We start from the raw sequence: 25,663 nt of genomic DNA on the forward strand, positions 1-25,663 counted from the left end.
AGTATCACCACCATGGCAAACTCACAGCCTGACAGCAGAGAGGCAGGGAGTTAAACCTCAGTCACCCTCCTCCTGCCCTCCAATCAGCTGTCAGTGTCACCCTTTCCTGAGAGCAACCAGGAGCCAGAGGGAAAGGGAGCCCAGTGGTGAGGCAAAGAGATGTGTCCTCCCAGGACACAGAGGCGGGTAGAGAACCTGGAAATGAAATTTGACATCAAATGAAGAGAATCCACTTTTCTTATAGCCTCTTCTTAGTTCTTTTTCCTAGGACTTTTTCTCTCTCACTGTGATTAGATCAACTTGTTATTACATCTCATTTATTTGATCTTTGGCACCTCCTACTGAGTTTCACTTCTTTGAAATAATATCTCTCTCATCATAAATGTCTTGAGGATAGAATGTGCATTTTTCAAGGGGTTTGGAAACAAATATTTTTAAGAATTTCAATATATGATTTTTGTGCCCTAAAAAGAAATACAGGAGAGGTTACTAGAACTTGACTGGTGTCTCCAAGGCATCAGACACCTTTGCTCTTTCAAATCACTGCTCCCCAGCCCTAGAGAGTTGACTTCATTCTCATGCAAGGCTCCTATGCTCATCAACATTCCATCCAGAGGAGAAAAGGGGAAAGAAAAGCACAACCAAAAATTAGTTACATCACCTGTACTCACCTCCCATTGGCAGGCATTGGACCTGCTGTTCACCCTGTGATCTAAGGGAAAATCCTTTGGCTCTTTCAGCCTCAGCTTCTTCCTGTATTAAAGGATAATATTATAATAGGCTAGAGGCCCAGTGCACAAAAGTCGTGCACTGGCGGGTGGGGTCCCTCAGCCAAGCCTGCACCCTCTCCAATCTGTGACCCCTCGGGGGATGTCTGACTAACAGTTTAGGCAGTCAGACTTCCCCCTTGCAATCTGGGACCTTGGCTCCTAACCACTAACCGGCCTGCTTGCCTGATCGCCCCCCTAACCACCCCACCACTGGCTTGATGGATGCCCAACTGCTCTCCTGCCAGCTTGATGGCCCCCAACTAACCTCCCCTGCTTACCAGATCGCCCCCAACTGCCTTACCTGCCGGCCTGATCATCCCCAACTGCGCTGACCTGCTGGCCTGATTGCCCACAACTTCCCTCCCCTGCCGTGACCCACCTCCTCAACCAGGACCCGCCTCCTCCATGCAAGGCAACAGAGATGCTGGGACCGGCCTCCTCCACACCAGACAGAGCCGTGGGACCCCCAGGCCTTAATGCACTGAGCGGCTGCCAGGCCCGGCCCCCACTGTGCTTGTGGCTATCTTGTGGCAGCCATCTTGTGACAGCCATCTTGTGGTGGCCATCTTGTGATGGCCATCTTGTGGTGGCCATCTTATGACGACGTTGCACACGAGAGCGTGACACCACGTAGGCTTTTATTAGTATAGAAGGTCTCTAAGGGACATGTGCTCAATGCCGAGGATACAAGTTCACTAACCAAGAAAAAAAGACAAAAACCAGACAAACTGAGTCATCTTTATGAAGTTTTGAGTTTAAAAAGGGAGACAAACCCTAGCAGGTTTGACTCAGTGGTTAGAGCGGCAGCCTACAGATTGAAGGGTCGCACATTCAGTTCTACTAGGTGAGCCTGTGCTGTCTGAATCAAGCAAGAATTGACTGATTAGGTCTGTCCAGAGGGAAGAAGGAGCTCCTGAAATCTCTGGTCTGTTCTCAGCTGGATTCCACCCACTTCTTCTTCCACACTGGATAATTTTCACTCCCTTGTTATATATAAAGTTTGCCTATTCTAGCTTAATAAAACACACAAGTGAGTTGCCATTTTAGATTTGTCCCTAAGCGTTACTTGCTTCCTGCCCCACCACCCCTCATGTGTACCAGACACACCACCCTGGTAGTGGGGCTGCAGGGAAGGGGAAGGGTGAAGACTCTGACACAGTCCTATGGGTTCAGATCCAGGCTCTTCCACTTGTGCACGTGAGAACTGGAGCATGTCATTCAGCCTCCTTGTGCTTGTCTTTTCCTTTATGCCAGATGGGAGTAAGCATAGTACTGGCCTCATAGGGCTATTAGGAGGATTAAAAGAGGTAATACCATGTAACCACTCATCAGCTGCTACTCTTCACCTATGTGTGAGTTGGTTTGTGTATCTCACCTAAATTCTGCAAGAGCGTCCCTCTTTTCATCCAAAGCCCTTTGTAAAATAGAACTAAGCACTTCTTACCTGCACCACCACCAGGAGAAATTCTCTAACACAAATGCTTTGATCTGCAAAGAAATCTCTACTCCAAATCACATGTAGGGACAATTCGGGGCTTTCCTATTACATGTGTCATAGGAAAATATGTTAATAATGCCCCTTCTGTATTTCTGTCCCAATTACCTCTATTCACACCCTTGGTCACCTCTGTCTTCCTCCTTCCCAAAATGGCTTCTTTCTCCTCTAAAATGCAGAGAAATTTAATTCAGTTCTGAATCCTCTCCCACCTGGATACGAGATGTCTGCAGGCATATAAAAATTCTTTTGAACACACAAGAGCTTTTCACAGAATGAATACTTAGAAAGGGAATTTTCTTTTTGTTATATGAGTTGGCTCCTCATTCGTTCATTCATTCATTCATTCATTTGTGGATTAAAATTTTATTGACAGCCCCATTGTGTTCCCACACAGACTTAGGTCCTGGGGACTCAACAGGGGGGAAGACTAATCACTGTCTATCCGCATAAAGAAGACACACTAGGACATTTCTAATACAAGAGCTTTGGGTGGCCTCACACTGTCCTAACAAGGGGTCTCATTCCCTTCATGAGCCTAAATCATAACCTCCTTTCTCCCTGTGAGTAGACCACTCTCAGTCACAGAGATTGCCCTGGGGCTTCTGACAGCCTGCTGTCAAACAAAGCCACTCTCCTAGAGCACAAGTACTGGGGAACTCAGAACCCTGTTGTCATCCACACCACCTCTGCAGACTCTTCTCCTCCTGCCTCCGGGGCACATGTCATGGGCTGGATGGTGAGTGGGGAGGTTGGACATGGAGGGTCCGTGTTGCAGTAGAAAGAGCCCAGGCTCTAAGATTCAGAGATAACTGGGTTTAAATTCAGGTTCCAGAACTCCAAGACTGTGTGGTTCAGGAAGAATCTTAATCTCTGGAAACCTCCATTCGCCACAGACAGGGTGGCCATGAGGGTCAGTGGTCATAGAGCAGGTGCTCAAGTCTTGTTTTGTTTCCAGGCCGACAACTGCAGCGTTTCTGAGCATGGATATGACTGTCACAGCCTGGGAGGCCGAGCTCACACCAACCAATGGAAGTGATCAGGACTTTTATCAGCATTATACAGAGAACATAATCCTGGAAGTACTGTCAGCCATCGTGGCCCTGGTGGGGCTGGCAGGGAACGCGGTGGTGCTCTGGCTCCTGGGCTTCCGCATGCGCAGGAACGCCTTCTCTGTCTACATCTTCAACCTGGCGGGGGCCGACTTCGTCTTTCTCTGCTACCAATTTATAATTACCCTAGTTTCACTTTTAGAATTAGATTTTGTCCTTAGAGTAATGAACAATTTTCTCTCGCCTGTGTCAATCTTAGCCTACATCTCAGGCCTGAGCTTTCTCAGCGCCATCAGCGCAGAGCGCTGCATGTCTGTCCTGTGGCCCATCTGGTACCGCTGTCGCCGCCCCAGAAAACTATCTAGCATCATGTGTGCCCTGCTCTGGGCCCTGTCCCTACTGCTGAGCATGCTGCACGGGTACTACTGTGGCTACCTGAGTGAAAATGAGCATGAAGTTTGGTGTCCAGTGTTTGATTTCATCACTGTGGCGTGGCTGATTTTGTTATTTGTGCTTCTCTCTGGGTCCAGCCTGGCCCTGATGACCAGACTGCTGTGTGGCTCCAACCGGGTGCCACCCACCAGGCTCTATGTGACCATCTTGCTCACAGTGCTGGTCTTTCTCCTCTGCGGCCTGCCCTTCGGCATCCATTGGTTCCTCTTATTCTGGCTTCAAAAAGATTTTTATTTCTACAATTATCTTTACGAGTTTGTAGTACCCATGTCCTGTGTCAACAGCTGTGCCAACCCCATCATTTACTTCTTCGTTGGCTCCTTCAGGCAGCGATGGTGGAAGCGGCGACATACCCTGAGGCTGCTTCTCCAGAGGGCTCTGCAGGACACTCCTGAGGTGGATGAACATGGAGAAAACCTTCCTGGGGAAACCCTGTAAATGCTTCCAGGGATGAAACCCTCTGTCCTGATCAGTCTGAAATAACTTTGAGACTCACTGCTGCCCTGCCATGCTGTGAAAGTCTTCTCTCAGCCTCAGCCCCAAAATGCTTCAGTGATCCCCCAATCTCTTCAAATAGTTTGTTTTTAATATGGCTGCTCTAGTTTTTCTCAGAGAAAGCATTAGTCCAAACATTATACCTCTCCATCGTCCTTGACATTACCAATAAATTTCTCATGTGATCTGAATTTCTTTATTGAATGCTTTTTCTTTAGAATCTTCATTGCAACAGAAAGAATCCCACTCAGATGTCCTGGATTTATAGATCTGCAAATTCCTGTCTGATGTCCTGGTTTTGCAGATCTGCTCTCCTCTCCAAGCCTCAGTTAACTCATTTTAAAATGTGGTGAAATCATCTGCTCATAGGATCATAGTGGGGAATCCTATATAATAAAGAGGTAATATGCAAATTGACCATTACTCTAACACACATGATGGCCACTTCCATGTGGTTAAAGATGACCGCCCCATGTGAACACAAGATGGCCAACACAAGATGGCTAACCCAAGATGGCCAGCAGGGGTGGGCAGTTGTGGGTGATCAGGCCAGCAGGGGAGGGCAGTTGGGAGGGTCTAAGCCTGCAGGGGTGGGCAGTTGGGAGGGACCTGGCCTGCAGGGGAGGGCAGTTGGGGTGACCAGGCCTGTATGGGAGGACAGTTGGGGGGGAACCAGGACTGCAGGGAAGGGCAGTTAGGGGCAATTTGGCTGGCAGGGGAGGGCAGTTATGGGCAAACAGGCTGGCAAGGGAGGGCAATTAAGGGTGACCAGGACAGCAGGGGAGGGCAGTTAGGGGCAATCAGGCTGGCAGGGGAGTGGTTAGGGGGTGATCAGGCTGGCAGGCAGAAGCGGTTAGAGCCAATCAGGTAGGCAGGCAGGCAAGAGGTTGGGAGCCAGCAATCCTGGATTGTGAGAGGGATGTCTGACTGCCCTTTTAGGCCTGATCCCACCGGGCAGTTGGACATCTCTCAAGGGGTCCCAGATTGGAGAGGGTGCAGGCTGGGCTGAGGGACACACACACCCCCAGTACTTGAATTTCATGCACCAGGCCTCTAGTAAATTATAAAACAGATGAAAAGGACTCAGCCAGGTGACAAATATGACTAAATATTTCATGAACATCAGGAGTTAATTCATGTGAAGCCTCTAATATATTATTGACTTCTGAGGTAATCCTATTTAATAAAGAGAAAATATGATAATTGACCCTCACACTGTCACAAAGATGGCAGTGCACACAGCCAATAAGGAGGGAATATGCTAATTGAGTGCCATGCCCTCAAAGATGGCGGCGCCCATAGCCACAAGATGGCAGCGCCCAATCCCATCAGCCCTGCCAGGGTAGCAGGCACACGGCAAAGCCAGGCCCACCCCTAGGTGGACCCAGCCACTCCACACGCCTGCCTCCAGCATCCCTCAGTCCTCTCAGCCCCCCAGCTGCCCAGGGCCAGCCTGAGGTGCAGGCAAGCCTATGATGGTGGCTGCCCAGCCGCCCAGGGCCGCCCAAGGCTCAGGTAACCAGGGCCGACTGAGGCTTGCGCTGCCGGCAGTGGAAGCAGCAGAGGTGTGATGGGAGCATCACCTTCCCCTGATCGCTGGGTCGCCTCCCACCTCTGAGGGGTCCTGGACTGTGAGAGGGGGCAGGCTGGGCTGAGGGAGCGCCCCCCCCCCCCCCCCGCCCTCCAATGCATGAATTTTTATGCACCGAGCCTCTAGTAATTAATAAGTTAAAAAAAAGAATCCTTATCCAAAACCATAAATAATCGTGCAGAAATTGTTCTGCCTGATTGAATAGAAAAGGAAAATTCCATATGGTTCTCTCAGAATACAGTCACCTTAAATTCATGCTTAGTGCTGTGCTTGGGGGGCATTCTACAGGTTAAAAGCTGGAATAGATTAGTTGGCCTACCTCTAATCTCATTGGGTTGTCTAGGTTTAGGGAAAATGATATCCTTAGATAAGCACAATCAAGGAAATTGGACCTGTTAAAGGTCCTCTAGTAGCATTGGTCCACAGCATCTTCTCTGCCTGTACCTGGCACAGTATAGGCACACAGTACTAGTAGAGTTGGGAAAACACAGAAATGAGTGAACAAGTTTCTCTCATTGTTTCAAATGCTTTGTAGTTAATTTTTTTAAGGAAATGCCATGTAACTCAATTTGGCTGCGGCATGGGCACATGAAAGGAAGTCATAGGAGCTAAAGCTGAAAACACTGGTTATCCCCACATCATGTGAAAATAATCTAGCTACAAATGTCCTATGGGAGAGAGCGAGAGGTGACAAGTCGTGCATGTGGTGTGCTAAATTCTTTATCTATTAAAAGGGACAAGTGCTGATATCTACAAGTCACAACCAGAAAGAAGGTTTCATTACACAAAACTATAAAATAAATTGTAAAAGAGTTAAAATGGGAACTCTAAACATTGGTTGCTATTGATGATTGAGATTAGGAGAGTTTTACATTTTTATTTTATATACTCTTTTGTCCTCTGAAATAAACTAATGTGCATACATTCCTCTTGGGAGCAAATGGAAACAGATCAGAGGAGGCAGGCCATGCAGGCCCTGAATGCCAAGCAAACACTTCTTTAGCTATGCAAGCTCACATTGCCCACAGTGGGCAATGACAGGCTCCAGTTCAGCCATTCCTCACTGGAAGGGGATCAGATGGGGTAAGATGGAGAGAGGAAGAAATAAGTCATTGAACTTAGGGCAAGTGAGAAGCATCTCGTGAGGTGCTTGTCTCACATCTCCAGAAGCTCATTTGCCAGTGCCTTTTGGGCAGGAAGTCACAGGGGCTGCCCAACATCTTCATAAACCTCTCTTGGTCATCAGGTTCCACTTCTGCTCCTGCAGACACCTCCTTTCCAGGGGTAGGAGAGCATTCTCTGGTGTTCAGCACTCCCTGGAAAGCTCCTCTTTTTCTACTCACCACCTTCAACTAGAAGATGGTGCTCAGGTAAGAGTCGGCTCAGAACTATCTTCTTTCAAAGGCAATTTTGTTTTCTCCCTCTTAGTCCACATGGTCACGAGTGTATCTTGGGGTGGAGCGTGCAAGAAGCCATGGAATCCCCTGAAAGAGAGTTCAGAGACATAAAGCTCCCTCAGGAAAGCTTTGGGTGCTGGTAGCTTAGGCTGTGAGGGACCCATGTCCTTTCTTCTTCAGAGATAATATTTTCAAACATGAATTGTTGTTAATAACTCAGCTTGCACACACTACCTTGCTGTTCCATGGATTTGTTTGTTTGTTTGATATATGTTTGTATCTTTCTTGTTCCAGCATGAAACACAAAGCATAAACTAATGAGTATTGAAGAGAGTTTAATAAAGGGAATATGTACAAAGTGGTGAGCAGGACTAAGGGAAATTGATAAAGATAGAGAGGCTCCTAAAGATTAGTAATAATACGGACCTATTGCTCTTGCACATCCTGAAATGTAAAGGGAAAGATAAGTTACCAGAACACAGGGAGGCCTGTGGCTGTAGCAGTGGTTGTCATTTTGACCATAAGAAAGGCAACCAGACATTGGCTATGTCCTTAGGTAGAGTAACACCACCATGACCAACTCACATCTGACATCAGAGAGCCAGGGAGTTGAAACCTGCCCTCTTCCTGCCTTCCAACCACCTGCCAGTGTTTCTCCTTCCTGAGATCACCCAGGAGCCACAGGAAAAGGGGTCCAGTAGTGAGGGGAATGAGGCCTGTCTCCCAGGATGCAGAGGAGGGTAGAGAAGCTGGAAATGAGATTTGACATCAAATGAAGAAAATCCATCCCTTCTTATCGTCTCCCAATAGTTGGTTTTCCTGCTCTCTCTCTCTCTCTCTCTCTCTCTCTCTCTCTCTGTCTGTCTCTTGATATATTTGGCTCAATTTCTCATTGTACCTCCTCAGTTTGTTTTTTTTTTTACTCTTTGCACCTCTCTATTGGGTGTCAGTTTTTGGAATAAACTCTTGCTATCATCATAAATGCCTTGATAATAAAATGTATTTAATGTATTTTTTGTGTGTGTTTTTTTTTTAAATGGGAGTACACTGTTATTATTTTCGCTGCTCTAGGAAGAAATCCATTATAAGAGTGATTTAAACACTGTCCCACTAGTCACACCACCGTTCAGGAGAAAAGTACTTCCTGTCTTCATAAAGATGACACACTCCGCCATTTCTAACACAAGAGGACAGGTCATGCTCATACCCCTCATAGCAAGAGATTATACTTCATTTATAACCCAAAATCACAATCTTCTTTCTGGAGTATAGACATTCTCAGTCACTGAGATAGCCCAGAGGTCAGGGCCGGGGCTTCCACTTTGAGCCCTTGAAAGAAAATCTCAGTAGCAGGACAGAAGCAATGATGAGTTCAGAGTCCTGCTGTCATCCCACATTACCTGTCCAGACTATGCTCCTCCTGCCTCTGGAAGACATGACATGGTCTCCGACTATGAGTGGAGGTATTTGGACTACAGAATATTCCCATGTTAGCAGAGAGTCCGTGTTGTGTAGAGAGAGCCCCGACTCTAGAGTCAGAGAGAACTGGGTTTGAATCCAGGTTCCAGGACTCCAAGGCAGTGAAGCCTTTGGTATCATAATTTCTGTAACACAGACAGTAATTCCCATATAGCAGGGTGGCCAGGACACTCACTGATCAGGCACCAGGTACTCAAGTCTTTTTTCGGTTCCAGTGGCACCAGTGGAGGGTTCCCGAACATGAATTCATCTGTCACAGCCTGGAGCAGCCAACTCACATCAATAAATGGAGGAGAACAAACTTTCAACATGGAGTTCCTAAACCTGGAATTACTGATAGTCACCGTGGCCCTGGTGGGGCTGGCAGGGAACGCGGTGGTGCTCTGGCTCCTGGGCTTCCAATGTGCAGGACGGACTTCTCCATCTACATCCTCAACCTGGCAGAAGCCAACTTCCACTTACTCTGCTCTTATATTATAGATGCCCTGGAGACACTCATCAGGAACTTCTATCTCATCTGCATATTCATCCCGCACTTTTTCATGACTGTGTCTGTCTTTGCCTACATCTCAGGCATGAGCTTTCTCAGAGTCATTAGCACAGAGCACTGCCTGTCTATCCGGTGGCCCATCTGGTACCACTGCCACCACCTCGGACACCTGCTCTGGATCCTGTCCCTGCTGCTGAGCATCCTGTAAGGGAACTACTCTGGCCTCCTGAGTAGGAATATACAAAATGTTTGGTGTACAGTGTTGGATTTCATTAATGTAGTGTGGCTTATGTTGTTATTTGTGCTTCTCTCTAGGTCCAGCCTGACCCTGATGATCAGACTTCTGTTTGGCTCCCAGCAGGTACAGCTGACCAGGCTGTATGTGACCTTCGTGCTCACAGTGCTGGTCTTCCTCCTCTGCGGCCTGCCCTTCAGCATCCACTGGTTCCTCTTACTCTGGTATCAAAGAGATTTCGATGCCTTCGTTCCTCATTTCTTGGTGGCAGTTCCCCTATTCTGTGTCAACAGCTGTGCCAACCCCATCATTTACTTCTTCGTTGGTTCCTTCGGGCAGCGATGGTGGAAGTGGAGACACACCCTGAGGCTGGTTCTCCAGAGGGCTCTGCAGGACACTCCTGAGGTGGATGAACATGGAGAAAGCCTTCCTGGGGAAACCCTGTTCATGTCAGGAAGTCTGGTGTCCTGAGTCAGAGTCTTGCTTTGTTCAGACAGGTGTGACTTTGAAAGCCAGCATTGTCCCTCTCATTTGATTGGTTTTATTACTGTGTTTTCCCTTTGGGCCCCTGAATTAAAACAATTAACATAATAATCCAGCTCCTGAGGTTGAAGTGAGACAGTGCCTGTTAAACAAACACAGAGTGCAAGGTCCTAGGACTGCCTCACCCAGGGTCTTGACCTCATCCTCATGGGAGCTTTGCCATCTCTGGGGTCCAGGACTGCTCTCACATTTACAGAATCCCACCTACAGCGGAAGATGAATGAGTGCAGGAAAAGTCTAAATTTCTTTCATCACTGCACTTGATAGAAGCTAAATGAACATTACATTTTTGACAAGTTTTTGTGGTCATTCTCCTACAATGTCCCTAAAATTAAACAAATTAAAGTTCAATCGGGCCCCTGTGAGCAGTCTTTGATGATTTTGGCAGGCCTTAGACTGGCTCCTTAGCATAATAAATGTTGTTGAATAAGTGAATTAATGAATGAAAGTATGGTGATTTTCAAGTCAAGTCTATGCTAAATCCCCATCGCCATATTTGAGTCACCCTCTTTAGGTGCATTGTTTTCACCATTTTCAACCTTTTCAAGCATGAGCATCCTTTCAGGAGCTTGTTGGTTACTTGTATTTCTTGAAGTGTCTTTTTCAGTTTTGCCAATTTTTATTAAGTGTTGCCCTTTCTCATTATTTATTTGTAGGAGTTTTGATATATGCAGAATGGAGCTTTCGTTAGTTATGTGTATTGTAAATATTTATTCAGTTGCTGGTTTGCTTATTCATTTTAATAGATTTTATATTTTAGAGCACTTTTAAAGAAAAACAGTACAGAAGATTTCTATAGCCCCCCCCCATTCCTAATTCCCCACAGAGTTTATCTTAATACTAACATCTTTCATTAATGTGGCACATTTATTGAAATTGATATACCCATATCGATACATTTTTTTAAGTTTTATTGTTGAAAGTATTACAAATGTTCCCTTTTTTTCCCCTATTGACCCCATCTGTCCATGTCTCTCCCCCCTACCCCACCCCACCTGCCCACTCCCCCAGGCCTTCACCACCCTATTGTCTGTGTTCATGGGTTAGGCATACAAGGTCTTTGGTTGATTACCTCCCACCCACCCACCTTCCCCCACCTTCCCTCACAGATTCTGCACTCTGTTCCATGCTTCCATGTCTCTGGACCCACTCTGTTATCAGTTTATTTTGTTACTTAGATTCCACATTTTGAGTGTAATCATGTGATACATGTCTTTCTCTAACTGACTTATTTCACGTAGCATGATACTCTACAGGTCCCTCCATGCTGTCTCAAAGGGTAAGAGATTCTTCTATTTTACTGCTGCATAGTATACCATGGTATACATGTAGCACAGCTTTTTCATCCACTCATCTACTCATGGACACTCCGGCTATTTCCACATCTTAGCTATTATACAATGTGCTGCTATGATCATAGGGGTGCATACCTTCTTTCTGATTGGTGTTTTATGTTTCTTAGGATATATTCCTAAAAGTGGGATCATTAGGTCAAATGGCAATTCCATATTTAATTTTTTGAGGAAACTCCATACTGTTTTCCATAATGGCTGCACCAGTCTGTATTCCCACCAGCAGTGTACAAATATGCTCATAGAACAGCAAGGTAATGTGTGAAACCTGAGGTTATTAACAACAATTCAGGGTTCAAAACAATGTCTGTGAAGCAGAAAAGAACTGGGTCTCTCCACATTCTTGCCAGCACTTGTCATTTGTTGCTTTATTGATGGTGACCATTCTGACAGATATAAGGCAATACATCATTGTTATTTTAATTTGCATCTCTCTGATGATCAGTGACTTTGAGCATTTTTTCATATGTCTCTTGGCCATCTTTATGTCCATTTTGGAGAAGTGTTTATTTAGGTCCTTTACCCATTTTTTCACTGGATTGTTTGTCTTCCTTTTGCTAAGTTGTATGAGTTCCTTTATGTTTTAGATCCTCAGCTTCCCCTAATCTGCTATGTATTCCTTCCAATGTGTTCTCTTTTGTGCTATGTTATTTTTTATTTCTGACTGTTCTTTTTTCATAGTTACTATATGTTTTGTCATGCTGTTGAGCATCTTTACCATCATTATTCCAAACTCTATATCAGATAAATTTCTTATCTCCTTTTCATTTATCTCTTCTTCAGGAGAATTCTCTTGTTCTTTCATTTTGGAGATAGTTTTTTGTTTCCCCATTTTGGCTGCCTATTTGGATTTGGTACTATATATTAGGTAAATCTGCTATGCTTCCCAATAGCTAGTGCAGGACAGTGCCAAACCGTGTTTCTGACTAATTAGATCAGGCAAAGACTCAAAACCTCCAGAGACCCTCATATGCCTCCAGAGACACTGATTGGATTATGTCTTGAGTAGTCCTCAGGCAATTTCCACATAGTGGTGAGTGATTTTCCTTCAGTGCTTCTACCTGGAGGCTAATTGCTATTCTCAGTCTCTTAATGGGCCTCAGAAACTCCACACCATGGGTCAACTGTCTTCCCCACCAGGCAATAACTACCTGGATAACAAAGGTCTGCCTGAGAGAGATGATCTCTGCAGTGTGAGGGAATGGCTCTGCACAGAAAACCAGGGTGTCTGCCTTCCAAGCTCTAAACCCAAAACTCCTAACCCTGGACTCTGCTCACACAACTCCAATACAGTCTGCCCTCTCTCTGCTGGAGAACAAGGTAAATGGATGCACATAAAATTTTGTGCATTGTCCCCTTAAGAGGGTGCCTGCATTTCTAGTCATCTTTCCTTGGCAGACAACAACCCTGCTGCTTTACTAGTACACAGCCAGATGTTACATGAGCACCTTTCTCAGTTCTGGTCCTCTCTTCTGGGGGCCCATCTTGGGAAGGAGTTCTCAGTGGCAACACCCCACAGCTGAGATATCTTTCCAGAAATTCAGCTTCTGTCTGTGGGAGCCTGACCTGCCCTTTCCTGGCTCTGCCCTTTCTACCAGTCTTTCCAGTGGTTCTCAACCTTCCTAATGCCACGACCCTTTAATACAGTTCCTCATGTTGTGGTGACCCCCAACCATAAAATTATTTTCATTGCTACTTCATAACTGTAATTTTGCTACTGTTAATGAATCATAATGTAAATATCTATGTTTTCCGATGGTCTTAGGCGACACTGCTAGCGGTTCTCAACCTATGGGTCAGAAAATCAGGGTGTCTGCCTTCCAAGCTCTAAACCCAAAACTCCTAACCCTGGACTGTAGAGCCTAAGACCATTGGAAAACACAGGTATTTACATTATGATTCATTAACAGTAGCAAAATTACAGTTGTGAAGGTGCAACGAAAATAATTTTATGGTTGGGGGTCACCACAACATGAGGAACTGTTTTAAAGGGTCGTGGCATTAGAAAGGTTGAGAACCACTGCTCTATGCAGTCTCCATTTTCCATCCTTGGTTATCAGGGGTCTCTCTATCTAGTCCTCACTTGATTATTCAGGGTATTGTTGTTGTTTTTTATTTTAGTGTAATTACAGTTTGGTTCTGAGAGCGTGTCAGTGAAGCTTCCACTTACTCCCATGCCATTTTTCCCCCACTATTCCTATCTAACAATAGGGTAATATGCAAATTAACCATCACTCCATCACAAAGATGGTGGTGCCCATAGTCACAAGATGGTGGCACCCAGTCCCCTCAGGCCCGCCTGAGTCCCCAGTCCTTTCAGCCCAACTGATTACTATGGCAAGTGGACCAAGAAGGTTTAAAGCGAGTGTGAGAAGCAAGTATGAGAAGCAAGTGTGAGAAGCAAGCCTTGGCGGGATTGAGGGAGAGGCAGCAGGCTCAGGGCCGCTGCCACCTGGGGAGGCCCTCAGAGTTCAGATCTGAAACCACAGGGTGCTGGGGTTCTTTTCCCAGCCTTACAAAGGGTTCAGCATTCTGGAGAAAGGGGCGGGGCATAGATGATTAAAGAGTCCGGAGACAAAAGATAATTTTGAAAGGCATTGGGGGTCAGAGGATCTCCAGCTAAAGGAACTGAAGACTCTCCTCTTTCACTCAGGATCCTGCTTTTATTAACACAATTTATCCTAAGGCAAGGTGGAGATAATACACTTCAAAGGGTAAGGTATCAAAGGAAATTGTCAGATTGGGGAATAGCCTACAGCTGTTCAGGTGTTTGGCCAACAGGAGGCAATAAAATGCCCTGAGCTGTCTGGCAGCAGACAATTATCCTATTCAGGTTTGGGGGAAGTGCCATTTAGCCATTTCCAACAGGTAAACTACATATGTGGCTCACCCTTGTTGAGCCCCCCAAGTACCATCAACCTTTTGACAGAACTCTTGAAATTATTACATGCTGTAATTGGTTCCCAGCAACAGGGACCTGCTCCAGCGTGGGCTAGGGAGGAAGCACTGCTGCTGCCCACCCAGCGCCAGATCCCTGGTTAAGGAAGCGGGTCCAAGTCTAAGCCACAAGGCCTGGCGGGGCTGTCTCATCCCAGACCATCATGGCTGAGCTCTGGCAGGGTGGCAAGCCACCTTCAGGATCACTGTCTGCCCCCAGACTGCCTGTGGACACCAGTGGAGCGGGCACAGGTTGAACATTTTAAAGAAAATGGGACACCTGTGCCCCGCCCTGCTGCGCCCCGGTCCCCGGCAAGGAGAGGGCAGTGGGATCGGGGGTGCAGCCTCAGGACCCCATTAGGAGGCATCACAGCTCAGGAGGGGCTGGGAGCAACCTGCAGGTGTGCTAAGAGGAAGAGGTGTTAAACCGCCAGGACACCGAGGGCTGGCTGTTCGAGGCATGCAAAGGTGCAGACAAGGCAGCTCTCCCTGGCGCCAAGCTCGGAAAGTGCATCAACAGCCTGATGGACGATATCGCCTTTCTGAAGAAGGTGCACAAAGAGGAGATCGCTGAGCTGCAGGCGCAGATCCAGTACGCTCAGATCTCCGTGGAGATGGACATGTTCTCCAAGCCCGATCTCTCCGCTGAGCTCAAGGACATCCGCGCCCAGTATGAGAAGCTGGCTGCCAAGAACATGCAGAATGCCAAAGAATGGTTCAAGAGCCGCTTCACCATGCTGACCAAGAGCACTGCCAAGAACACCGAAGCGGTGCTCACTGCCAAGGATGAGATGTCTGAGAGCCACCGCCTGCTCAAGGCCAAGACCCTGGAGATCAAAGCATGCCGGGGCATGAACGAAGCACTGGAAAAGCAGCTGCAAGAGCTGGAGGATAAGCAGAATGCCGACATTAGTGCTATGCAGGACACAATCAACAAATTAGAAAATAAGTTGAAAACTACAAAGAGTGAAATGGCATGATATTTTTAAAAAAATACCAGGACCTCCTCAATGTGAAGATGGCTTTGGACATAGACGTTGCAGCTTACAGGAAACTCTTGGAAGGTGAGGAGATCTGGCTCAGTTTCACCAGCATGGGAAGCATAGCCAGCGGCTACTCCCAGAGTTCCCAGGTCTTTGGCCAACCTGACTACGGTAGTTTACAGACCAGCTCCTACTTGATGTCTGCTTGCTCCTTCCCTTCTTAATACACCAGCCACGTCCAGGAGGAGCAGATCGAGGTGGAGGAGACCACTAAGGCTGCAAAAGCCAAGGAAGCTAAGGATGAACCCCCCTCTGAAGGAGAAGCTGAAGAGGAGGAGAAGGAGAAGGAAGAGGCTGAGGAAGAGGAATAAGGTGCCAAGGAAGAATTAGAGGACGCAAAGGAGGAAAAAGGGGGTGAAGGTGAAGGAGAAGATGCCCAAGAAGCTGAGGACGAAAAGAAAGATGAAGGTGCTGGGGAGGAGCAAACAACCAAGAATAAAGACTGAGCCCCCCTTTCCTTATTTATTTCAGGAATAATCCTCCTAAAACCAGGTCAACCCTGTCACCAACCAAGCAGTTGAGTTCCTGATACTATATGAATTAAGAAGTCAATATATGTAACATTCTGAGGTGACTCAAGTTGGACATTAAATGTTGTGCTATGACTTTTCTCCTTATGCAGAGTATCTGTTTGCTTGCAGAGTGGCTTCCTGGCCTGCTGCCAGCCTGTGCATGGTCCAGCAGAATTCATTCTGCTTATGAGTTCAGGATCTATGGCAATGTGAATAATTCAGACGTTTACAATAAAAGCACATGAATACATGAATTCATTAATGTTAATGTTAAACTTCACGGAAAAAATAGTCCTTTGAATCTTTGGTGATTAGAAATTAAAGACCTCAAATCATGTGCAATAAACAGTAAATAAAATTACACTGAATGACCAAAAAACACACACAAAAAAAACATCAAGGGCCAGGAAACGTTCAAAGAACTGGGGAACCATTCCCAAATCAGGAAGGGAAGTCACAGGGTGTATATTATTGCTACGAATACAGTATTTCCTACTACTTACAACATATACAATGTAATGTATTAGATGCCTTCCTATCCCATGAAGTACATATTCTTCTAGAGTAATACTGGTAGATATGTTATAGTTATGACAGTATGTCATATTCTATCTATACTAATAAAAGGGTAATATGCTAATTAGACCATGAGACCTTCCGGACAAAGCCATGGTGGCAGGGCCAAGACAGAGGAGGTTAGGGGCAATCAGGCCAGGAGGGGAGGAAAGTTGGGGGTAATCAGGCTGGCAGGGGGAGCAGTTGGGGGTGAGCAGGCCGGCAGAGGGGACCAGTTGGAGGTGAGCAGTCCAATGGGGGGGGCAATTGGGGGTGATCAGGCCATCAGGGAGGTGCAGTTGGGGACAAGAAGGCTGGCAGGCAGAGTGGTTAGGGGCGATCAAGCAGGCAGGCAGGTGAGCAGTTAAGAGCCAGTGGTCCCAGATTGTGAGGGGGTTCTGGCCTAAACCGGCAGTCAGACATCCCCTGAGGGGTCCCAGATTGGAGAGGGTGCAGGCAGGGCTGAGGGACACCCCCCACCATGCACAAATTTTGTGCACTGGGCAACTAGTTTCCTTATATATTTTTTATAAGCGAAATCATTTTCTTTCTTTTTCTTTTTTAAAAATATATTTTATTGATTTTTTTTTTTACAGAGAGGAAGGGAGAGGGATAGAGAGTTAGAAACATCGATGAGAGAGAAACATCGATCAGCTGCCTCCTACACACCTGCTACTGGGGATGTGCCCACAACCAAGGTACATGCCCGTGACCGGAATCGAACCTGAAACCTTTCACTCTGCAGGCTGACGCTCTATCCACTGAGCCAAACTGGTTAGAGCATTAGTTTCCTTATATTTTAAAAAGGAACACAATATACACTGTTGTTGATGTTGATAAATCAAAAATAGAAATGTAGTTTTGTAATTAAAAGCTATAAAATTACTTGTAAAAGAGTTATAATGGAAACTATAAACATTGGTTACTATTGAGGAATGAGATTAGGAAGGAATTTACATTTCCTTTTACATACTATGGTGTCCTCTTAAATAAACTAATATGCATATATTACTTCTGGAAGTAAGTGGAAACAGATTGGATGAGCCAGGACAGACAGGACCCTGAATGCCCAACTCTTCTTAGCTATGGAAGAGTTTGCTTAGTGGGTGGGTTCCTGCACAGGCTCACTATGGGCAGTGACAGGATCCAGTTCAAACATTCCTCACAGGAGGGGGACCAGATGGGATAAAATGGAGAGAGGAAGAGATAAATCACTGGGCTCAGGGCAAGTGAGAAACATCTCCTGAGGTCCTTGTCTCACATCCCCAGAATCTCATTTGCCAGTGCTCCTTGTGCAGGAAGTCACAGGGGCTGCCAGCATCTTGATAAACCTCTCTTGGTCGTCAGGTTCCACTCCTGCTCCTGCAGACACCTCCTTTCCAGGGGTAGGAGAGCATTCTCTGGTGTTCGGCACTCCCTGGAAAGCTCCTCTTTTTCTACTCACCACCTTCAACTAGAAGATGGTGCTCAGGCAAGAGTCAGCTCAGAACTATCTCCTTTCAAAGGTAGTTTTGTATTCTCCCTCTTAGTCCACATGCTCATGATTGCATTTTGGGGTGGACCGTGCAAGGAGCCATGGGCACCCGTGAAGGAGAGTCCAGAGACATGAAGCTCCCTCAGGGAAGCTTTGGGTGCTAGTAATTTAGATTGTGGGAGATACATGGGACCAACTAGGTCCTTTCTGCTTCACAGACATTGTTTTCAAACCTGAATTGTTGTTAATAACCTCAGATTTCTCACATTACCTTGCTGTTTTGCTGTTCAAAGGGTTTGTTTGTTTGTTATACATTTGCATCTGGCTTGTGCGGGGCGGGGGGGGGGGGAGCACAAGGCACACACTAATGGGTAATAAAAGAGAGTTTAGTACTAAGGGGTAAGCAAGACTAAGGGAAATCAATAGAGAATACAGAGACCCCTAAAGATAAGTCATAATAAGGAGCTATTGCAATTGGGCATCCTGAAAGATAGAGGGAAAGATAAATTGTCCGAACAGGGAGGGCTATGGCTGTAGTTGTGATCATTACTGTGACCATAAGAGGCCAACAAAAAGAAGCTATATCCTTAAGTAGGTTAACACCACCATGGCCCATTCACAGTAGAAAGCCATAGAGTTAAAACCTCAATTACCACTCTCCTGCCCTCCAATCACCTGTTAGTGTCACCCTTTCTTGGGAGGAACCAGGAGCCAGAGGGAAAATGAGCCAGTGGGAGCAACCTGCAAGTTGCTCCTGGGAGGCAAATCAACAGGACACAGAGGAATGTAGAGAAGCTGAAAATGAGATTTGATGGCAAATTAGGAAAACCCATCTATACTTATAGTCTCCTCTCAGTTGCTTTTCCTAGGAATTTTTCTCTCTCAATGTAATTACTAGTAGATAAACCTCTCATTACATCTCCTCATTTATTTTACTAGACTCTGTTGGCACCTCTCTATTGGATATCATTTCCTTGGAATAATATATCTCTCATCACAAATGCCTTGAGGATGGAATGTACTTTACTTTTTAAGGTGGTAATATGTAAATATTTTTATGTATTTGAGTTTTGTAGCCCTAGAAATTTAAGTTTATGAGTTTTGTAGTCCTAGAAAGAAATGCAAGAGAAGTTACTAGAACTGGACTAGTGACTTCAAGGCATCAGGCACTGGTCCTCTTTCAAATCACTGCTCCCCAGCCCTCGAGATGTGACTTCATTCTCATGCAGGGCTCTCAGACTCATCAGCATTCCATCCAGATGAGAAGAGGGGAAAGAAAAGCACAACCTAAAATTGGTTACATCACTTGTGCTCATCTCCCATTGGCTACCACCTGGTCACATGGTGCCATCAAGCATGAATGAAGGCTGGGATTAGAATCCAATTTCTGGTCTAAAACTCCCAGAACTATTATGTGAGAGAGAAGGAAATGGGTATTTAGACCAACTAGCATTTTCTACACCCCTGAAGTTCTCTCATGTTCTGAGCTCACATGAAGACTTTACTCAGGTGCTCAAACCACAATGAGGCAGAGAACAGTGGTAAAGCCTCAGGCTGGGCTCCAGGAGACCAGGACTGGCATTGGACCTGCTGTTCACCCTGTGATCTCAGGGAAATCCTTTGGCTCTTTCAGCCTCAGCTTCTTCCTGTGTTAAAGGATAATATTATAACAGATGGTCTCTAAAGGACATGTGCTAGATGCCAAGGATAAAATAGTGAACAACAACAACCAAGAAAACAAAAAACCCAGTCAAATCTAGTCATCGTTACTGAGTTTTAAGTTTTAAAAGGGAGACAAAAGAAAACACATACACTTAGAGCTAAGACTTGTGATTCTTTCTATGAATAAAAGGTTCATGGTGCCCTGAGGGAGACATAAGAGGTTGTGGTTTCCATGCATCATCTCATTAGTTCAACCAGGACTGTAGGAACAAAGACTGATAGATCATTCGGTCATTGAGGCTGCCTATGTGGCCAGAGAGTCCGGCCTCCCTCCACTCTGACACGCCTGTGCTGGGTGCACCTGGAGAGGCTGGAATGCTTGGGACTTTCCAGAGGCAAGAAGGAGCTCCTGGGATCTCTGGTCTGTTCTCAGGGGGATAACACCCACTTCTTTATACTGGATAATTTTCACTCCCATGTTGTTCACAAAATTTGCCTGTTCTAGCTTAACAAAACACACAAGTGAGTTGTCATTTTAGATTTGTCCCTTAGAGTTACTTGCTTCTTGGCCCACCATTCCCCTTGTGTACAGGACACACCACCCTGGTAGTGGGGTTGCAGGACAGGCGAAGGGCGAAGGCTCTGACACAGACCTGTGAGTTCAAATCCAGGCTCTTCCACTTGTGCACGTGAGAACTGCAGCATGTCATTCAACCTCCTTGTGCTTCTCTTTTCTTATATACCAGATAGGAGTGAGCATAGTACTGGCCTCATAGGGCTATTTGGAGGATTAAAAGAGGTAATACCATGTAAGCACTCATCAGCTGCTACTTATTACCTATGTGTGAGTTGATTTGTGTTTCTCACCTAAATTCTGCAAGAGCTTCTCTCTTCATCCAAACCCCTTTGTAAAATAGAAGTAAGCACTTCTTAACTCCACCACCACCACGAGAATTCTCTTACACAAATGATTTGATCTGCAAAGAAATCTCTACTCCAAACTACATAGAGGGACAATAAGTGATTTTTACATTACACATACCATCGGAAAATCACTTAATAAACCCACTTTCCATATATCTGTCTCAACTACCTCTATTAAATCCCATGGCCACCTCTCTCCTTTGCAAATGGGCTTCTTTCTCCTCTAAATGCAGAGACATTACATTCAGTCCTGAGTTCAAGTCTTGCTTTGTTTCCAGGCCCACAACTGCTGGGTTTCTGAGCACAAATAGGACAGCCACAGCCTGGGAGACCAACCTCACACCAAGGAATTGAAGTGATCAGGCCTTCCATGAAACTGATACAGAGAACATGATCTTGGAAGTACTGACAGTCATCGTGGCCCTGGTGGGGCTGGCAGGGAACGCGGTGGTGCTCTGGCTCCTGGGCTTCCGCATGCCCAGGAACACCTTCTCCGTCTACATCCTCAACCTGGCGGGAGCCGACTTCCTCTTTCTCTGCTGCCAGATTATACATCCCCTATGTTCAATTTTCTACTTTGATTTTTGTCCCCAGTGAAATCTTCAGATTTGTCATCTCTGTGTCCCTCTTTGCCTACATCTCAGGCCTGAGCTTTCTCAGCGCTATCAGTACAGAGCGCTGTATGTCTGTCCTGTGGCCTATCTGGTAATGCTGCCGCCGCCCCAGACACCTGTCAGCTATCACATGTGGCCTGCTGTGGTCCCTGTCCCTACTGCTGAGCATGCTAGATAAAAATGTCTCTATCATTCTGTTGAATTTTTTAAGCCCTTCCGTGTGTCAGGTATTTTATTTTATCACTGTGACGTGGCTGATTTTGTTATTTGTGCTTCTCTCTGGGTCCAGCCTGGTCCTGATAACCAGACTGCTGTGTGGCTCCCACCAGGTGCCTCCAACCAGGTTCTGTGTGACCGTTGTGCTCATGGTGCTGGTCTTCCTCCTCTGTGGCCTGCCCTTCGGCATTCACTGGTTCCTCTTATTCTGGCATGAGAAATATTTTTATGCCTTCTTCATCTTTGCCAGTTTGTAGTACCCATGTCCTGTGTCAACAGCTGAGCCAACCCCATCATTTACTTCTTTGTTGGCTCCTTCAGGCAGCGATGGTGGAAGCGGCGACACACCCTGAGGCTGCTTCTCCAGCCGGCTCTGCAGGACACTCCTGAGGTGGATGAACCTGGAGAAAGCCTTCCTGGGGAAACCCTGGACATGTCGGGAAGCAGTCTGGGGCAGTGATGAGAGCCTCTGTCCTGATCAGTCAGAAGTAACTTTGAGAGTCACTGCTGCCCTGTCAGGCTTGGAAAGCATCTAGTCTTCTCTCAGCCTCGGCCCCAGAATGCTTCAGTGATTCCCCAGTCTCTTCAAATAGGTTGTTTTTAATCTGGCTGCTCTAGTTTTTCTAAGAGAAAGCATTAGTCTGAAAGTTATTCCTCTCCATCGTCCTTGACATTACCAATAAATTTCTCATGTGATCTGGATTTCATTATTGAATGCTTTTTCCTTAAAATCTTCATTGCAACACAAAAAATCCCTGTCCAAATCAGGCAAATCCAAGTCTGAAGTCCTGATTTTACAGCTCACCTCTCCAAGCCTCAGTTAATTCATCTGCAAAATGTAGTTGAAATCATCTGCTCATAGGATCATAGTGGGGAATAAATAAGAAAATGGATGAAAAGGACTCAGCCAGGTACCACATATTACTAAATATTTCATAAACATCAGCTGTTAATATACATAAAGCCTCTAATATTTTATTGGCTTGGAGGCGATATTTAATAAGAAAAGAAAAGAACCCATTTCCAAATCCATAAACTATTTCTACCTGATTGGGTAGAAAAAGAAGATTTCTTTATTTTTCTTTCTACTATATGCCCTACAGATACATGTTTAGTGCTGTGATTGGGGGCATTCTATATGTAAAAATCTTGAATAAATGAGTTGGCATACTTCTAATGTCATTGGGTTTTCTGGGTTTAGGGAAAATATCCTTAGAGAGAGTCTCTACCTGCATAAGCACAGTCCAGGAAACTGGGCTTGTGAAAGCCCTCCAGTGGCATTTGTCTACAGCGAGGTGGCAAGTTGGCTTTGGTTCATAGTAAAGAAAACCATGGCCTTTGAGAAATGATGAACGGTTATAGCTCTCACCTCCACCAGTGTCCCACCAATTCCAATGTGGCCATTGTAAATTCAGAGTCAATTTTAAAATAGAAATTATCTTGGAAAACAAATTTTTAGTAGCATGCAGATAGAAGTTTTGGAATACTCTGAAAGCCTCAAGATTTTGTACAGATTTTTCTGTCTGTGGATTATAGTCAGTTTCAAGGCCAATCCCCATGAGTTGAAAACATCTGATCCTGCCCTGGGCATGTCATTGTATTGGGAGAAACTTAGGTTCCTTACAGAATTCTGGACTATTCTCTGACACTGGTTACTCCTTCCTCAGAGAACTCAGGCAGACGTGGAGGGTCCACTATGACAAGGTGACAACAGACAGGGCTGTCGGTTTTCACAGACAGTGAGGCTGCCCCATATATTTACACTCAGAGAGAGGAATTCACAAATGAATGCTGAGTCCTCTGGAGACACTACAGGTAGCTGTGAAAATGATACTAACTACCGTTTTCAATTTTTTGAACCAACTATATCCATCAGAGCTAGGTTGTCCGATGCTTGATCCAACGCTCTTTCCACTTCATCACTTTACTGATTCTGTGTCCTACATGCACCCCCTTCATTTCCAGATGCTGTACTAGGCATGGCTGTAGGTAAGCGTTCCTCAGCTGGTTGACAGGGTGGTGGAAGAAGGTAGGAAGATAGTGCATGTAGTCTGTGCACCAGGCTGAGTGCTTTGATGTGATGCCACCAACTTACACTGAGGGTGCTTATGAGATTCAGCCCTGTGAGTCTTATGATCCTTTCAAATGTACAGCTTTGAGAAACCCTGTAGGAAAATTTCATCTCACTATTTTGAACCAAAGATCGTTGGGTTTCACCTGAGCAACTGGTTATTTTTATGTCAGTGGCATTCCTCTTCATGTTGGCTGCAAAAAAAAACAAAAACGTAGGACTTCTAGATGCTCAAGCCCAGCCATTGCAGCCACAATGAACACACATGGCCCCAACCTTCCTCTATGGAACACTTACAACATTTTCCCAGGATGTCTGGTTTGTATGTGTCCCTCTTCCAACATGCTGTGAGGTCTTGAGGAACAGTTAGCATGCTTTTGAAACCCAGTGATGGTCTTGGCCTGCAATGTAGGAGACGCTAAGCAACCATTTTTCTCAAGCAGCTCCTGCATGATAATCATGATGTTTTCTTGAAAAGATTGGCTTTAAAAAAAGGAAGAAGGAAAGACTAGCTCTGTCACAGGTCTCACTGAAGTTCCTGCAGGCATCTCACACTCAAGGTAACAGAAAGTGTTCTCTGGAATTGGTCAATACGAGGAAGGCACTTACGTTTCATTGTGGTCTCATCGCTGCCTCCAGGGAGAAGATTGAAGGGAAGAAAGAGTCTGCTCATGAGCTGCCTCCTTTGCAAAGCCAGTAATGGCTTTTCCTGTGACTTCATCTTGGGTGGATCTTGCAGGACATCCAGGAATTTCTCTCAGGAATAGAAGAAGGATGTGAAAGTCCCTCATGGCACTTTATGGGAGCTGTCATCCACAACTATTTATTTATGCATTACTTCAACAAGCATCATTAAAACATTTGTGACCAAGCACTGTATTCTATGTAGAGGAAAAACTCTTTCAAAAATATTTTCTCAGTAGAATGTGTAACCAACCCTTTCCATTCCATCTAGAAAAGGTACTGATTTACATCCAATAAATGCTGAGCCCTCAAGGTTACTCACTGATTCCCTAATGCACATGGACCTCAGAGCCCTGAGTTATCTGCTTCACAAGAAGCAATTGGGTCTGTTTCCAATACTGCTTATGCTATTGGGCTTATCCATGTACTTACCTCATTTGTCAAAATACAATATAAATCAATAAAAAATGATTATGAAGGGAAAATTATAGTTCTAATTAAAAGTAAATGAGTGTTCAATTAAGAGAAGTCTCAGAAATATTGTTATTGAAATGGGCATAAATCTCACAACTATTCTAGATAGAAAACATTTAACAGTATTGAGAAATATCCTCATGCAGGATGAAATACACATGATTTTATGATCTCCACTTACTACATATAAACAACAAATCATAGGCAAGGCTTGATGGATGTGCTTTCTGCAAGCAAGACAGAGTACAATTCTATATGCTAACCCACACTCCAAGGAAATTCCTTCCCTCTCTTTCATTTGTGGTGAATGAATTCAAGGTAATAGTATAATATGTGTATTACAAATATAACCTTCTTCATAACTGCCCTTTAACAGATCTTTACATACAGTGAAACTATCCACATGTAGTCTTAAATATATCAAGCATTCAATTTATAGCAAATTCATTCAGTCACTCTCCTGTTATTTCTATAAGTAATAACTGAGCATTTGCTATGCTCCAGCCCCTGTGCCAGGCCCTAGAGATTCAAAGACAGCATCAACTCCGGCTGTAGAAGGAAGCAGTCTAGTGCAGCGCAGACTGTCATACAATATGGTACATGCCATCATAGGGATGTTTAGGGGGCAGAGGAGAAGTCATCTAAAACTTCTAAGTTGTCTTGCCTCCATCATGAAGAGACCAATAGCCAGCCCAGCAGATGCATAGCAGTATAGATTCAGATGGCTCCTCCTGATGTACAACATCCTCAGCAAAAGCTTTACCATTTATGAAATAGCTAGAGTCACTACACCAAATCTACTAACAGCCCCCAGTCTACACTCTGACATCCACCAATACACAATTCATGAAGACATTTTTCAAGGAGAGTGCCTGCAGGTGCTTAGGTCACAAGCCTTGCCCCATTGCCTATTCCCAAACCCATTGGTCCAGCAGAGGAAGCCCTATCTTGACCCAGCCCACTTTAGCAACAAGAGACCCTCTAATATGCAGAAATGCAGAACCTGTGTGTGCTAGATTTGGAGCACAGGACCTGGAGTTTAGGAACCTAGATTTTCATGATGACTCCCTGAGAAACTTGGGTCACAAGCCCATTCTAGGCAATCTAAGCAAATAGTGGGAGTATGAGGTTGCCTCAGACTGAAT

General features: G+C 45.4%; 1 protein-coding gene and 3 pseudogenes across 4 annotated transcripts; all 4 read left to right on the forward strand.

Moving 5' to 3' along the window:
* Window positions 1-3,227: 3,227 nt before the first annotated feature.
* On the forward strand, window positions 3,228-4,208 carry LOC307109035 (mas-related G-protein coupled receptor member X1-like; the record flags this gene model as incomplete). The annotated part of the gene is made up of 1 exon (XM_079787542.1): window positions 3,228-4,208. The coding sequence occupies exon 1, from the start codon at window positions 3,249-3,251 to the stop codon at window positions 4,206-4,208; it is 960 nt and encodes a 319-aa protein (XP_079643668.1). The 5' UTR covers window positions 3,228-3,248.
* A 4,833-nt stretch (window positions 4,209-9,041) lies between these two features.
* Window positions 9,042-9,928, forward strand: LOC307109389 (mas-related G-protein coupled receptor member X2-like; annotated as a pseudogene). The gene is made up of 2 exons: window positions 9,042-9,426; window positions 9,538-9,928. The product of its transcript is annotated as a mas-related G-protein coupled receptor member X2-like (transcript).
* A 4,525-nt stretch (window positions 9,929-14,453) lies between these two features.
* Window positions 14,454-15,778, forward strand: LOC307109391 (neurofilament light polypeptide-like; annotated as a pseudogene). The gene is made up of 2 exons: window positions 14,454-14,541; window positions 14,701-15,778. The product of its transcript is annotated as a neurofilament light polypeptide-like (transcript).
* A 5,071-nt stretch (window positions 15,779-20,849) lies between these two features.
* On the forward strand, window positions 20,850-21,749 carry LOC307109392 (mas-related G-protein coupled receptor member X2-like; annotated as a pseudogene). The gene has a single exon. The product of its transcript is annotated as a mas-related G-protein coupled receptor member X2-like (transcript).
* The last annotated feature ends 3,914 nt before the right edge of the window (window positions 21,750-25,663 follow it).

Source organism: Cnephaeus nilssonii, assembly GCF_951640355.1.
Source record: "Cnephaeus nilssonii genome assembly, chromosome: 13".
NCBI classification, from domain to species: domain Eukaryota; kingdom Metazoa; phylum Chordata; class Mammalia; order Chiroptera; family Vespertilionidae; genus Cnephaeus; species Cnephaeus nilssonii.